General features: G+C 43.6%; 1 protein-coding gene and 1 long non-coding RNA gene across 2 annotated transcripts; both read right to left on the minus strand.

Moving 5' to 3' along the window:
- Positions 1-1,585: 1,585 nt before the first annotated feature.
- Positions 1,586-9,685, minus strand: LOC135244075 (ubiquitin carboxyl-terminal hydrolase 37-like). The gene is made up of 9 exons (XM_064316274.1): positions 9,228-9,685; positions 8,598-8,708; positions 8,100-8,223; positions 7,496-7,641; positions 6,760-6,859; positions 6,189-6,268; positions 5,645-5,823; positions 4,431-4,503; positions 1,586-4,155 (listed from the first exon to the last, which is right to left on the minus strand). Exons 1-9 carry the CDS (start codon positions 9,683-9,685, stop codon positions 4,140-4,142), a joined length of 1,287 nt encoding a protein of 428 aa, XP_064172344.1. The 3' UTR covers positions 1,586-4,139.
- Positions 9,686-9,699: 14 nt separating this feature from the next.
- LOC135243585 (uncharacterized) lies at positions 9,700-15,296 on the minus strand. The gene is made up of 3 exons (XR_010326680.1): positions 15,028-15,296; positions 14,275-14,379; positions 9,700-10,075 (listed from the first exon to the last, which is right to left on the minus strand). It is a non-coding gene; the product is annotated as an uncharacterized LOC135243585 (long non-coding RNA).
- Positions 15,297-16,478: the final 1,182 nt, after the last annotated feature.

A 16,478-nucleotide genomic window follows, 5' to 3' on the forward strand; every position in this document is an offset into this window, starting at 1 on the left:
TTCTATATTCTAATTGAATATGTTTAAATTAAGTTAAAATCTATTTTTATTTGAAATAAATACATCAAAAAAAATCTTCCTTGGACCATACATACTGTATTGCAATTAAAAATAAAAACTAAAATAAAGGTACTTTGATGATATTTTGACTATGCATCTTTAGTCTATTTCAGACACAGACTATGTCAAAAAGGTTTCTGCTAAAAGACACAGGGTGTCCAACACACTGGACATTTTCTAATTCACAGCCTGCAAACAAGATAAACTGGGCACTGTGTGTCATCTGCCAACAAGACCATAATGAGATGCTGACCGACCCGATGCTGACGAAGAGGAAGGAAGCTGGGAGTGCATACACGTCGTTAGCTGAAAGTCTCCTGAAAATGAATGAACTGAATGAACTACCCAAAAATATACAGATAGAGAAACTAGATGAAGGTGAGGGGCTTGAAGCTGCTCTGGTTGTCAACAAAGCTCGGTGGCATCAATCGTGCAGGCTGGCATTCAACAAGACAAAGGTTCAGCGGCCCGAGAAGAGAGCTCTGAAGAAATCTAGCAGTACAGGCAACAATGACACCATTGCAAGCCCAAGTAAACGCACCAGGGGACGTACTTCTAGCACTGAGAAACCAGCACAGAAAGCACTCTGCTTTTTCTGTTGCAAGCCAGCTGGCACTGATGGTTTACATGAGGCAGCAACATTTCAGCTAGACAACCAAGTTCGGGCATGTGCAGGGCTCTTAGAGGACACAGAACTGCTGGCTCGACTTAGTGCAGGAGATATGGTTGCACTTGAATCCAAATATCACAATAAATGCTTGGTGGGCCTCTACAACCGTGCCAGAAAACACAAAACTCAAGAAATGGGGGGAACTGACAAGGAAAAAGTGATATCAGGAATTGCTTTAGCTGAAGTTGTCATGTACATTGAGGAAGCACGCTTTGATGACAGCACTGCACCAGTCTTCAAGATGGCTGATCTGGCTGATCTGTACAGGTCGAGGATGGAGCAACTTGGCATTAACGCTGATTTTAGTGCTTATTAATTTCACAGCCGTCTGCAGTACTAATACACGCGATCCGTTGTGTCGTTAGCAAAGTAGCTAAAAGTTAAACTCGGTGAAAATGGCGAAAGTGGAACTGTCTAAAGTGTGGGTGTATTTTATTTTTATTTCACAAATATGAATGAGTTTCCACCAAAGATTATACAGATGCAAAATAAATAGTGTAATTTTTATTTTTAGTTACCCAGCAAGGCAGTGTAATGAGTGAGAGGTTTTCAATGAGTCCGAGGGGAAATTTGAACCTGATCTGTGACACACACATACAAAAGTGTCGCAGGCAGATGCGCTTGCCAGTGAGGTCCTAGTGTAGCAGGAGACATAGGAACAGCTAAATTTTGCTGTTTTAAACGAGGGCACTTCTGTATGTCATTTTGCGTGTGCATCCGATGAGTCATTAGCAAGGTCGCTAACGTTAAATTCTGTTAAAATGGCGAAAGCGGAACTGTCTAAAGCGTGGGTGTATTTTATTTTAGTGCTTATTAATTTCACAGCCGTCTACAGTATTAGCATTATACACGCGTTCTGTCGTGTCATTAGCAATGTAGCTAACGTCAAACTGTCAAAATGCCGAAAGCGGAACTCTGTAAAGCGTGGGTGTATTTTATTACTTCAGTGCGTATTCATTTCACAGCCGTCTGCAGTACTAACAAAACATAGGCCTACTCTCGGTCTGTCCGTTGTTAGCAAGGTAGCTAACGTTAAACTCGGTTAAAATGGCGAAAGCGGAACTGTCTAAAGCATGGGAGTAATTTTATAACTTTAGTAACATAAGTAGCTATTCCTACTGTTGACTGGCCTGGCCTGTCAATCAATTCACTGTCCAACTGCTGCTTTCCAACTGCCACTTCTCTCAGAAGGGCCACTTCTTTCTCAAGTCAGTTCTTAGCAACATGTCGGTAGGCTATTTGACAATGTCTCACGGTACCCTTGAGTACAGTGTGCACCACAGCTAAGTCCACATACAAATGTCCTGAAATGTGAAGTGCTTGTTCTCTGTAAAGGATTTTTATGTGCAAAGAAGACCTCTAAATCAAGTCAACTCAATTGAACTGGGATGGAGGGTTAGTGCAGTTAGGAAAAAGAAAAATACAAATTTTTACAAATCTTTTATTTTCTTTAACTGTAATTGTACCAATAACTTTACCTAGTCATTTTAACTAGTAGGAACTGTACACAAAATATAGACCTACTTTTTCTGAGGATGACTGCTTATGAGAGTAAAAAATTGTCTTTGGAACCATCTGAACACTGAGCAACAGTGATTTTTTATATATTTTATTATTATTTATTATTTGTATACTACAGGAAAAAAACCAACTCTGTCATAAAAACCCACAGGCAAGTAGACCTCATGTCACCTTGCCCTTGCGTTAGCTTTTATGAGAACAATTCAAAAACGTATGCTATGTCACTTATACCACCAATCTTTGGCAGACTTGTTTTCTATCAATAACATCCAACCGGTCTCTGTGTACACCTGTACAAAGGCAGTCCTCTTCAAGCGTTTTTTCACTTTCCTAAAACATTAATAGTTTTGTGGACAGTACTTATATCTGCATAGCTTGAATACTGGCAACATCAGCTGCCCCTGCTGGTTGTCAGGCTCCCAATTCACTTCTAATCATTTTCGGGACTTTCTCGATAATAGTTCCTCAAACTAACGACTGGGGATAATACATCAATGCAATATTTTTTCTTATTAAAGGTATCTGTTTTTGTGAGCTAATAAGCTGTTTTCAGGTTGCTAGCGTTCTCGCTATGCAAATGGGTAAGCTCCACAGAATTACTTGGGTTATACCAAAGTGAACTATCCCTTTAAGGAGAGAACGCACAAAATCTTAAAAAAAACTTTTTTTTAAACCAAAATAACCAAAAGAAGATTGCTGTTATATTTATGGTCATTCAATAAATCCTTTAAAATAACAAATGTGTATGATAGGATAGTGGATTATATTATACACAGCAAAGCATACTGAAATAGAACGTACATAAAAAAAACAACTACAGATAAGAGTGATCTTAACTCTTAACTGTACAAGTAGGACTCAAACATTATGTGCTCTGGTAATTTTTCATTGCATTCTGAAAGACACATTTAGCACTGTTAAAGCATCATATTACAATATAAAGAGCAGTGTCAGTTATCATTGGTTCAGTGTTTCCCCAGTAAATGCAATACATATCTGGGAATACATATCCCAAAGTAAAAATACAGTAATTTCTTAATATAAGAAATAATACTAACAATATAATGCCACTTTTATAAATAAATATTTGGTAAATATTTGGGATGCAGCCACCATTTTAAAAGTAGTTTTCTTTTTCTTTGGCAGGGAGGAGTTGAAGAAACTTTCCCCAGGAGTTCAGACAGATTGGTCCTTGTGTTTCCGTGCTGGGTCGAGAGGCTGGCCCTGGTGTTTCTGTGCTGGGTCGACAGATTGGTCCTTGTGTTTCCGTGCTGGGTCGAGAGGCTGGCCCTGGTGTTTCTGTGCTGGGTCGACAGATTGGTCCTTGTGTTTCCGTGCTGGGTCGAGAGGCTGGCCCTGGGGTTTCTGGGCTCCATTTCACTGCTCTCTCCTGGCCTACTTGCCTGCACCCCTAATAGGGACATCAGCCCAGTGCGGCTGCCGATCTCGTCCAACCCAAAACCATGTGACGCACATGTAATCAGCTTTAAACTGTACTCACAGAACAACAGTCATACCTGTACTAAACTCACAGAACTGCAGTATTCCTACCTGTACTAAACTCACAGAACAGCAGTCCTACCTGTACTAAACTCACAGAACTGCAGTGTTCCTACCAGTACTAAACTCACAGAACAGCAGTCCTACCTATACTAAACTCACAGAACTGCAGTGTTCCTACCTGTACTAAACTCACAGAACGCCACTGTTCTTACCTGTAGTCAAACTCATTAGCACAGCCAGGCCATTGACATGGACCAACTCTTACCTGTACTCATAAAAGAGCAGGTACGCACAGCTGGCTCTCTGGCAGAGCACTGACTCCAGATCAGTTTGCTTCACCGTCTCATCGTCAAACAAGAGCCAGTTTCCATCCCGGTCGGCGCATTCACTGATATAATGGCCTGTAGGATCACAGGGCGGGGTAATCATTAACTGAAAATGTCTCCTGACCAGGTGGAGGTCACAGCGCTAAAGGACACCTGAGTGAGGGTGAGGGTGAGTGTGCTTGGCTGCACCTCACCCAGGACAGGGCTACATTTACGCTGTATAGCACTTTGATCGTGAGGAGAAAAGGCGGTGCATATATTCAGTTGTTTGTCTTACTTAACACCACGTGCTCAGCAGGCGTACGGTGTGAAAGACGGCCCCGTGTCGGCGAACCTCGCGGGAGGCTTACCGTGGCGCACGCTGGCCCCGATGTGAGACAGCACGCTGGTCAGCCTGTATTCGTGGCGGCCCGCCGGCTGGTTCTGGGAGACGGAGGACACAGGAAGTAAGACTACCGCCCAAGATCCGCTCCCGGCAGTCGGCACATGGCATCCTTATGGAACCTGCGTCGTGTTGTTGTTCCAGTGACCATGACATGCACTTTCGTACGTCGCTTTGGATAAAAGCGTCCGCTAAATGAATGTAATGTAATGTAAGAAATCGCCAGCGTAAACACCAGCACCAGAATTCGGGCCCAGGAGCCAAAGGCAGTGTCAGAGACCTGGTCAGCGGCGATAGCAACCCTGCCTAGCAACCCGAGACCGGTGTGGCCGACGTTTAAGTTTAGAATGACATTTTAGAACACTCTCCCTTGCACCCTCGTCTCTGTCTCTATCTCTCTCTCTCTCTCTCTCTCTCTCTCTTCCTGTCTCTCTCTCTCGTTCTGTCTCTCTCTCTGTCTCCTCACCACAGTGCAGCTGTACTGCTCTACCCTGTCTTCTGCTCCACACTTCACTGAGCTCAGCTTCTTTCCCGCTTTTGGGGGAAAACGAGACAAAAACCACAAACAGCATCAGTACTCCTCCTGCCCCTTCATCACTACCACAGACTCTTTACACACACCAGATACTCAACTCTTCATCCTAAACAAAGTCCTAGCTCCCTGTCGTTTGAGCCAAAACATAAACATTTTTAGCACTTCTTTGAAATTCATTAAGGGCTGTGGCTAAGTACAGTACTGTGGCAATGGACGTTCACACTGGAAACTCCTGTTACCGAGCAGGACTGCCTAGTTAAGAAGCAGAGGGGGGCTTTAAAAGAGCGCAGGAGCTGAGTATCTGGCGATTCTATAGAATCTGTGCAAGTACTTCACTTCTCCCTACTTCCACCAGTCTGTGGGGGTGGAAGACTGTATTCTCTGCTCAAATTTCTTGCCATTACTGTTAGTCTCCTTGTTTACTCTTTCCCTGTAAGCCAGGAGTGTTAAAACTCCAGTCCTGGAGGCACATAGCAACGGCAGGTTTTTGAGGATTACGTTCATTGAGCCTCGCCCAAAAGCCTGCAGGCACTGCAGCCGTCCTGGACTGGAGTCTTGACACCCCTGCCCTGGATGGTTTTCCCCTACATGCAGAATGGAATGAAGTCTCTCTCTCTCTCACACACACACACACACACACACACTACCTGCAGTGGGGACAGTGTCCCCTTTTGAGGAGGAGGGCTCGTGGCAGTCGCCGTAGGTCGCCGTGGCGTCGCTGTGGCCCTGCAGGCTGAGCACTGGGGGGATCTCCAGCGTGTCCTGCAGCTTCACCAGCGTCAGCTTGGAGTTGAAGGTGAAGCGCTTCAGCTGCAGGACTAACACACTGGACACAGAACAGTCCGTTATTTAACCCTTTGCAGAACAGGAATATTCTGGAATTCTAAGTTAATAGAACTCCATTGTATTCATTTACCAGTAACGATTGCTACATCAGCATTAGAATGTTAAGTTGGGATCTCATATTTGGGATCTTACACCTTAAAGGGTTAACCAGGGAAATACTGACTCAGATTAGGTCTCAGGGTCCACATTTCACAAAAAGACTGAGAAAACTGAGACACTGAAAGACTAAAATTAGACAGAGTCTAAAAGACTTAAGACTGTGAGACTGAAAGACATAAACACTAAAATACTGGAAGATAAAAAGACCCTGAAAAGGCTGGAAGTGATTGGATGAGGCTACATTACCGGGGTAGCGACTGCAGTTTCTGCTCTACTATGGCCAGCTGTGCAAAGCAAACACAGCACTGGCACTCCACCTCGTAGTCCTGCAATGACAAAACACAGAATTCAGCACTGACCTCACACAGACCACAAAGCACAGCATTCAGCACTGACCTCATACAGACCACAAAACACAGCATTCAGAACTAACCTAATACAGACCACAAAACACAGTACTCAGCACTGACCTCTTACCAACTCCAAAACAGCACTGAGCACTGACCTCATACAGACCACAAAACAGCATTCAGCACTGACCTCATACAGACCACAAAGCACAGCAATCAGCACTGACCTCATACAGACCACAAAACACAGCACTCAGCACTGACCTCATACAGACCACAAAGCAAAGCATTCAGCACTGACCTCATACAGACCACAAAACACAGCACTCAGCACTGACCTCATACAGACCACAAAGCACAGCATTCAGCACTGACCTCACACAGACCCCACAGCACAGTCAGAGGCACTGACTGACAGCTCTGCTGCTGAACGGGGGTCGGTGATGGTGGTCCAGATGCACGCTTACCATAAAGTAAAGTGCCAGGCTGTCCTCCACGGAGCCGCCTGAGACCAAGTCCACAGACAGGGAGTTATAGGACTCCATTTTGTGTACCGTCTCCCCACAGCTTGGAGAGTGAAGCAGAGAAACAGGAGTTAACATTCACAGCCAGGGCTGGGACAAAAAAGTCCAGTTCAGTTTCCACTGCAATTCAGTCAAGGAAATACGACTCAAGATTAAATTCATGCATTCAATGCTAAGAATGTATTTCTCTGTAAAAATGTCTAATGTTAGCTAGGCTATTGTCAGTACATGCAGCCTAACTAACACTCAAGTCATTCATTCTGTCAAGCAAAGGCGTAAAGAAATAAAATAATATACATTTATTTACGCCTGTGAATTAGCTTGCCAGAGAGAAATCTAGCACTCTATATCTCTCTATGTAGCCTGGGAGGTCACAGGCTAGCTAGCTGGCCTGTGATATATCTCCAGCTAGCTGGCTGGCTAGGGAGTGAGACAGATCGCAAGCCAGCTAGCTAGGGAGAGAAAAAAATTAGATAGATTGCAAACTAACTAGTCGTCCTTCTTAAAGAAGCTTAAAAAATATGCTTTCAAACTGATTTGGTACACAAATTATGAAAGATTAGGTTTGTTTTATCAGAATCAGTTGAAACCCCAAAATGGTCAAAATTTTTTTATAAGAGCAGGTCACTTTCGCTGTGCAACAGGAAATGAAGATGGCCGTTCAGCTTAACCAAGCTACCTGAGGCACGTTCTGCAGGACAGGAGGTCGAACTCGAAGTTGGCCTCGACTGGGCAGGTGTAAGGGTGAAGCCCGTCGGCCGTGCTGAGGATGAAGCCCTCCTCTTTCATCTGGGACATGAGAACGTTCAGGAACTCGTGGGCGTCCTGCGCAAACAGCAGAGAGTGCGGGTGAGAGACGGAGCGGGGCGCGACCTTCATCCGCGGGTTTGGAGACGGCCCTACGCCGCACCCGAAGCCCCGTTCACAACCAAAGACCCGCCACGAAGCCGCTTTAGAATGAATCAGAGAGGAGCTGCGGCATATAGGTAGATGGTAAATGGACTGCATTTATATAGCGCTTTTATCCAAAGCGCTTCACAACTGAGCCTCTCATTCACCCATTCACAAACACACTCACACACCAACGGTGAAAGGCTGCCATGCAAGGTACCAATCAGCTTGCTGGGAGCAATTAGGGGTTAGGTGTCTTGCTCAGGGACATGCCCATGGCAGAGGATCGAACCGGCAACCCTCCGACTGCCAGACAACCGCTCTTACCTCCTGAGCTGTCGCCTCCAGGTGTATGCGTGTGCGGACACTAGCGATACAGTCTCGTCTCTCACCTGTTGTTCATGTCCACAGAAGTCCCTGCAGTTCTCTGAGACTGACTTTTTCAGGGTCTTCAACAGATCAGTCTTTTTATTACTGCTACCGCAGCGCCGTGCTGCGTGCAGCTCTGCTACGCACCTACAGGGGGCGACAGAGTCAAAGTGGTCAGAGAGCGACCGCTACGGTTGGGACAGAAATCACCGTACAAAGAGGAATGGCCGGACTCAGGCTGAGGACCCCTGGACTAGAGCGCAGTAAAACATGTTTTATAGGGACACAAGAGTAGCTTTCATCTGTCGCTCATTAGAACATCAATACTTTCATTTCAAAATGGCTGATGATCCAGCTTGTTACATTTTTAAAAAGAGCAGAAGTTGGCCTCAAAGCCAGAAATGTATGAGGCCTCCGCTGCCAGTCTTTTATCGAGGGCCAAGATGGAAACCCTGATACTGGTGTTAACAGCACTGATGTCTGCATACTGTAATCCAGCAACAGCGGATACGTTGACGTACTTCATCAAGTGTGAGCTCTCCTCTCTCCTCACGTCCTCCATGAAGTCTTGCAGACTGAACAGACTCTGGAGAGTTGCGTTCATGTAACACATGTTCCTCAGGTTTGGCAACCTGCGACAGAGACATGAACACATCTTTACCGTCACTGCACATGAGCCAGGTAATAAGAGAGTCACTCAGACCAGCTGACAGACGCTCTGTTTCTGAACAGAGGCTGAAATCAAGTGGGGCAGAAAAAGAAAATCTTCCAGCTGGAATGCCAAATTTGGACCTGTGAGAACTGCTCATAGAGACACTTCGCAATGTGATTGTATGGCTTTGAGGAAAATGTAATTAAAGACCTGCTCTGTAACTTCAGTTGTTAATCAACAAAAAATTACGTGGTTGCCAACTAAATACTGTGGTGGATCATGGTACTTGTACTTTTTAACGTCTTGTACTGGCATCTTGGTAACCTGCTTTGGTTTGGTAACTAGTGACATTAGTGGCCTGACACTAATTGCAAATTCTTTCTTTTTCGTCTTTTTGCTCGTTGCAAGACATTAGCATTTTATTAGCAACCAAATTCACTGAGTGGGGCCGTTAGCTTTCTCTGCATGGTGTAAAATTTGAAAGATACGTCATTCTTACCCAAGGACAGTGTACACCAGCCTCTTGTTCTGGGTCTCATCCTCACCGGTACGCTCCTTCACAAACTTTTTGAGACTGTAGCAGAGTCTGCCAAACCACCCCGTTGCCTTCACCTCAGCCGTGACCAGCCGTTCTGCGCACGTAGGTCGTGTTTGAGACTGCGAGTCGCCGAGTCGGCTTTCCGCGCAGCTCGGTGAGCCAGGTCGCTGTTCTGCGCAGTCGGTGAGGGTCGGTGCGCAGTCGCCGAGGGTCGGCTGTTCCGCGCAGTCGGCGAGGGTCGGCTGTTCTGCGCAGTCGGCGAGGGTCGGCTGTTCCGCGCAGTCGCTGAGGGTCGGCTGTTCTGCGCAGTCGCTGAGGGTCGGCTGTTCCGCGCAGTCGCTGAGGGTCGGCTGTTCGCGCAGTCGTGTCAGGTTCGCTGCAGGGTCAGACCGCTGTTCCGCGCAGTGGGCGCTGCGCATGGTGTCGCGCTGTTCTGCGCAGTCGCTGAGGGTCGGCTGTTCTGCGCAGTTCGTTGTCAGGTTCAACAGCTCAATGCAGCTGGTTTTCAGACCCGGCTGTTCTTCACCGCTGGTTGTCAGGGGCAACAGCTCGATGCAGCTGGTTGTCAGACCTGGCTGTTCTTCGCCGTTGGCTCTGAGGCCTGGCTGCTCTGTGCAATCGGTTATAAGGGCCAGTGGCTCAGTACTGTTGATGTGCTGAGCTGGATGATCTGAGCAGGTGGTGACAATGGCTGACTCCTCTCCAAATACATTTTTGGCTTTCCTATCCTTGCCTCTCTTCCATTGCCATTTCTTCTTCTTTTCCTTCTTCTCTGCCTTGGGTTTTCCTGTGTCTTCATCGTCCAATCCCTGGGCCCATACATTTAAGAAATTAAAACGCACTTCACGTAACTTTCTAACATGTTTCACAATATATTATACTTTTATTTTATAAACTTGATACTTTACTTTTATTTTAACAAAACATATTTAGCACTGTATTTATCCTTCGTGTCATTAAATGAATACGAACAATTTAAAATAAACTATGCTAAAAGACGACAGGACAATTTCCTTCGCGAGATTATGAGTTTACCGGACAGAAGCACAACAGGGAAAACAGGCGCATTTTTTGCAATAGAGTTCACGGGTCTTGCTCAGTCTCATTCAACGATAAGGTTGTGATCAAGCATGAATTGGTAGCAATATATATATATCCAGTATGTTTGTGATACGTTGTGACGTCACAAAACAACAAAACTTTTTGCTCCCTGCGCTAATAATTGTTTTCTTATGACGTAGCTATTCTTGAATTGCCTTTCCCAGAAAGGTTCGGTAGTTGACATTGATAGACCTGAGCAACTTACCAGGAGTGTGATTAATTTAGGTACATACATTACGTTAGATTTATTTAGCAGACGCTTTTATCCAAGCGACGTACAAAAAGTTTAAATCACTACAAAACACAAGTTCAATAAGGTACTAATTTCGTACAGCTATTTATAGGCAGGAACACAGTTCAGTTCACGCAGTGAACATTATTCTGACGTAATTTATGCCAATAAGCCAAACTAGGGAGAAGAACAAGCTACAATATTAGGACAAATACAAAACGCTAATTTAAGATATCTCTAATTGCATGCTAATTTAAGATATCTTTAATTGTATTGTGACTAGTCAAAACGTTAATTTAAGATATATCAAATTACATTTTGATTAGTAATATTTCGCCATTAAGTTCTCCAATTGGAACTCCAATTAAAGATATCTACAATTCCGTTTTTACTATCGAAAACGTGAATTCCATATATCTACATTTAAATTTAAATTAAAGAATGATATTTCACGATATCTGGCTAGTAAGATATGGCAAGCCCTGTTAACATCTGATAGCTTGTCCGGATTCACATTACAGATATCTGACTGTAATTCATTTATGAGTCAAAACGGAATTAGGGATATCTTAAAGTAGCGTTTTGACTAGTCAAAATGTAATTAGATATCTTAAAGTAGCATTTTGACTAGTCAAAACGCTACTTTAAGATATCCCTAATTCCGTTTTGACTAGTATGATTTCGCCATTAAGTTCCATGGAACTACAATTAAAGATATCTACAATTCATATCTACAATATCTACAGTTTTGACTATCTAAAACGTGAATTCCGGATATCTCCATTAAAATTATGACTTGTCGTAACTCAGATTCGAGATATCTTCACTTTAGTTCTGACTAGTCATAATTTCGATTAAAGATATCTTTAATTCCTTGTTACTGAAGATATCTATATTATCTTTTTTTTTTTTTGATATCTTAAACTAAGCTACTAGTCAAAATACAATTGTAGATATCTTGAACTGGAGTTATGACTAGTGAAAACTAAAGTGGAGATATCTCGAATTTCACTTAGCTACTAGGCCTACTCGTCAAAAGTCCTTTTAAGATATCTACAAAGAAGTTATGGATATCTTGAAGCGAGACCGATCTTGTAATTATGACTAGTCAAACATTGTAATTATGACGAGTCAAAATGCATTTGTAAATATCCTAAATGTAGGCTAATGTTAAATGTTAAGAGGGCTTGCCATAAATGTGTATTTTGATGTGTGATACGTATCATTTATGTTTCCCATTCATTATAGCAATATGGTAAATTTAAAAGTTACGATATCCATCAACCACATTTTTCGCTAGCCAGCTTAGCCAGAAAACGTTATTTTGTTCAGAAATAAATGCTGCAGATGACATAACGAAACACCTGACAGTGATACCATATTTACATTTCAGCACTACTACTGCCTTATGCAACCTAACGCAGCCTAACGTTGCTTCGCGGTTTCACACACTCATTTAATATCCTCTTTAACAAGAAAATAAAGCAGCGTTATTGTGGGAATTCCCGAGTAAAACAGCGTGAACACAGTGACGTCAGAAGTTGGAAATTTTCCACTTGAAATGTCCACGTTCCCAATAGTTTTGAACGCAGCATAAGACCCGACATTACTTGAAAGCAGGATTGGGTTACTTGGGATTAAACATTTTGACAGCCTCAAGAAATGTGTGAGCTGGCGACAGGGCTGTCGGTTATTTTTAGTTGATGCCTATAATACCTTACAAGCAGTGTATGCTGGTTTTCATTCTAACAAGCTGTTACTTTTTCTTATTTAGGTGCTTCACATGAGGGGTTATTTACCCTTTTAAACCACATTATGTCAGAAATACAATACATGGCCAAAATTATGCGGACACCTTACATCCATCTTCTCATCCAAAATTATCGGTGTAAGGTAAAATTTCAATTTTCCCAATCAACACACTGGTGGAGTTGTAAAATTTCACTGCCGTACATGAGTGGAGCCATAAAATGCCCCAGGATGGGGACAGCAGCTGAAAGCTGCATGGATCTTTTGCGGCCCCATTTATTGAGGGGAAGCAATCTTCGAATGGCTTATATCTCCTGGAAGAGTTGGAGGAATCAGATGACAGAATATTACCCTCTTGGAGCTGTGGCCATACCAGGTGAAGGGTCAAGAAGAACTTTAATTGGGGGCCATATACTGCTGCTCTGCAATCCATGGACAATGGCCCAGGCTCTCCTTGGTGGGGCAAATGTTACCGGCCTATTCGTATCCAGACCTTATTTGGGCAAATCAAGGGAGCTGTGGGGTATGGAAGGCTTTCTCAGGATTAGATTTAAGGGAAGTCCAAAGAAACATTCAGGGAGAATCTGCTTAACAGTTATCCTGGTACCGTAGTCTTTGCTGTACAGAATATTTGGGCATTCATTAATACTCACTTTGTGTTCCTTTTCTTTGTCTTAGTTTGTTACTTTGTATGTCTTTTCATAGCGGTCTTTGTCTTGCTTTGTAAAATAAAGCAAATCTCCTTGGTGCGATTCATTGTTAAATTGCAAGTGAAATAAATCAGCCTGTGTGCACTACACCAGGCAGATACAGTTGCATTTGTTCACTCAAACATACTTTTCATAGCGTGTGCATATGACATTCTAGACATGTTCACCTTTATTTCTATCACTCTCCTATTATTAGGTCAACTAACTGTATTTCAAAAAGTTACAATTAGCCACTCTATTGTATAATTAGCTACCTGTCTGAGTGCCTATACGACCCCTAAGTATAATTGAAATACAGGTTTAAGATCTTTCCAGGTCACATGACAGAGCCAAACTGCTGGCCCTATTCATGACATCTGAAAACTACAACTGAAAATATCTGCTTGCACAATCAGAAATTATATATATGTTTGTATGTTTGTGTAGGTAATATTAATGCATGAGTCAGATTTGGAGAGCTTTTAATTACAGGGTTCTATATAACAACCATATTTTTTTTAACTAACATGAGTATGCTCTTTGGTGTGTCTTTAAGGACTGAACAGCAGAAATTGTTTTATAAAGTATGGTAATACTAACATGAATGAATGACAAAGCAATGGTATGCAATGAGATAGAGACAGAAGACAGAGCCACAGTGGGCAGAATGGCAGAACTGCCATCAAACTCACCAGTGAACTCACACGTTATACCGACTCTTATCAATGGCCATTGCTTTAGTCATGGCTGTTATCGCCCCCTAGTGGAAAAGCTATGGATAGCACACCCTCATCGAGCACAGCATTGTCATGGTCAATGTACAACAGGCAGTGAAAACCACAGAGCAAGAGTTAAGACAGACTACAACACACAATTCAGCAGTTTAGGATCCAGCAGATCTACATGGGTGTTGTAATTTGAATTATTCTAATAAATGCAATTCATTTTAAGGGCTCTTTTACCCTGAACACAAACACAGGGCGGTAAAGAGACACATTATTATGCTCTGTTCGGTGGACAGATACAATACACTGTAAGTGAATGCAGATACTTTGGTTTACATAAATGCATATGGAAGTCAAAGCATGAAAACTAAAAAGCCAAATTCCTGGTTCTCTAGACGGGGAAATGTACGCTGGTGGCATAAAGAGCTTTGGGAAGGTGAGGCTTTTTGGCTGGAAGTGAAGTGACACAGTGAAGTGCTAGCGAAAAGGACAGTGATGTCAGCGCTACACACCTTGGTGGCGACGTACGGAGCAGCGTGCTTCTGGCCAATGGAGGCCACCAGGCTGGACACGTGAATGACGTTTCCCTGGCAACAACGGAGGTGGGGGAGGGCCAGCTGAGAGAGACAAGACACAGTTTCGCAAAACAAGTTTTCAGTTCATGCAAATAAAGCACATTTCTTTCTGAATTGTGTAAGAGAGCGGGAGAGAGAAGCAGAAAGAGAAAGGGAGGGAGGGTGAAACAAAGAGAGAAAGATAGGGAGGGAGGGAGAAAGAAAGGGAGAAAGAGAGAAAAGGGCTGAGGGCTAGGGAGAGAGAGAAACAGAATGAAAGGAGGAGGGAGAAAGAAGGAAAAAAGAAAGGGAAAAAGAATGAGGGAGAGAGAAGGACTGAGGGGTAATGCTGTGCAAACACTGAATCAGCTGGAGACTCAGACAGATGACAGGCGCAGTATTTGCTGGGCAAACCGCTGTGAACTTTCACAGACACTGAGTAACTGCTCTGCATACAGCTAGCGGTGTCATGCTAACGTTCAGCACGATGTTAATGTACCTTCCCCTAGTCAATGTAAACGAGTGTAAACCCCTACTCTCCTACTCTAGTCTCTTATTAATCTGTTATACAGTATAAATGAAATAACTCCACCCTCTCAGCCCAAACACTGTCCCATCAGCAAAACCAGCATCTGGCACTAAGTATGACCAGGGAAAAATATGAGTGAGCATCCATGATTGGATCGCAAAACAGAGTACCCTGTGGCTCACCAGGGTCTTGGCCACAATCCACTAAGACCACTGATGATGGACCAGCAGCCACCGCAATGCTTCCTGATACAAGCACTGATGCAGACAGGGCATCTACAGGAAGACTGGGGCATCGCATTGGCTGTTTCTTTACCCTGTGTCGTCCCCATGAACTCCCAGAACTGTGGAGAGAGATGATCAGACCCCTAACGGGACATTCTGAAGAGTCGCGAGACCCTGCCATTAATGCTTTTAGAGGGACGGACAAAATGCGCACCTGTGAGAGGGTCGCATCTTGGTGACGTCACAGGGCACAAACAGGCAGGTTCTGGGACCTGTGCTGTTAAGCATAAAGGAAATGTAATGTAATGTAAATACAGATGAAGAAGAAGAAGAAGAAGAAAGAAAAAACTAGAAGTAAATTGACACCGGTTCAATCACGTGAGGACAATCCCCTCCCCCCAACATCATGTTATTTAACAAATGGAAATGGAAAAAGGGAATCTTTTTCAAAAACAAACATAAAACACGCCGCACGATTTGGGCAAACGACGGCAATGTATATTACACAGCATTTGTCGAACACGTGGACGATTCCTTTACCAATTCCTTCTGGCCCTCGTGTAACTATGACAACTTTGTTTAGATGGCTGTGGAAAATAAGTTGGAGACCACTGCAGTTTGAATATAATTACCAAGCTGGATCGGCATTTGGTTTCTTTACTGTCAGCGTTTATGTTGGTGACAGCTTCCCAACAAACACACCCCTCAAATATTACACCACCTCACGTCCATCAGCTGACTGGCTTACAGATCTTCCCCGTCAACTGTAATAGGCCTATTTCACCAGATGGCGACCAAAACCGGATGTAGGGATACTTTGTTTCCGGTTACCGTTGCTACGGACGCAAGTCCATTTCTGACAGCTAAAAATTGAGCCTAAACAACGACGTGTGTTCTCACAGTCCCTGATAGCTCTGCCAAAGTTCACTGTCCGATGTTATCCGCATTGTCGAAGCATTGCCAGTGAACGTTAAGCGGTCTAAACTGGACAAGGGCTATACATTCTTTTTTGAGAAGTTTATATTCGGTTATGAAGGTAAGTATAACGTTAGCTCTGGTTCACCAGAAAGCTAAATAGCTAGCTTGCTAACCACATCAAGTTAGCCGATTAAAGAGATGTTGCACTTCGACATAACATAAATTATTTTCTGGAGGCGACTCCATTGTGTTTTCGTAGCGTGAAGCAACATCTGCTGTCCGTTAACAGCGTCTCTTTTCCTCTCGGTTGTCCCGAAAATGAATGAATAGGGAGCCTGACAACTGTGAGGAAAAGCGATTCTGTTAACATTGACGGTCAGCAGGGGAGTTCAGGGAGGGGGAGTTCAGGGGAGTTAACCGAATATAAACTTCTCAAAAAAGAATTTATAGCCCTTGTCCAGTTTAGACCGCTTAACGTTCACTGGCAATGC

This window comes from Anguilla rostrata, chromosome 17, assembly GCF_018555375.3.
Source record: "Anguilla rostrata isolate EN2019 chromosome 17, ASM1855537v3, whole genome shotgun sequence".
NCBI lineage: Eukaryota > Metazoa > Chordata > Actinopteri > Anguilliformes > Anguillidae > Anguilla > Anguilla rostrata.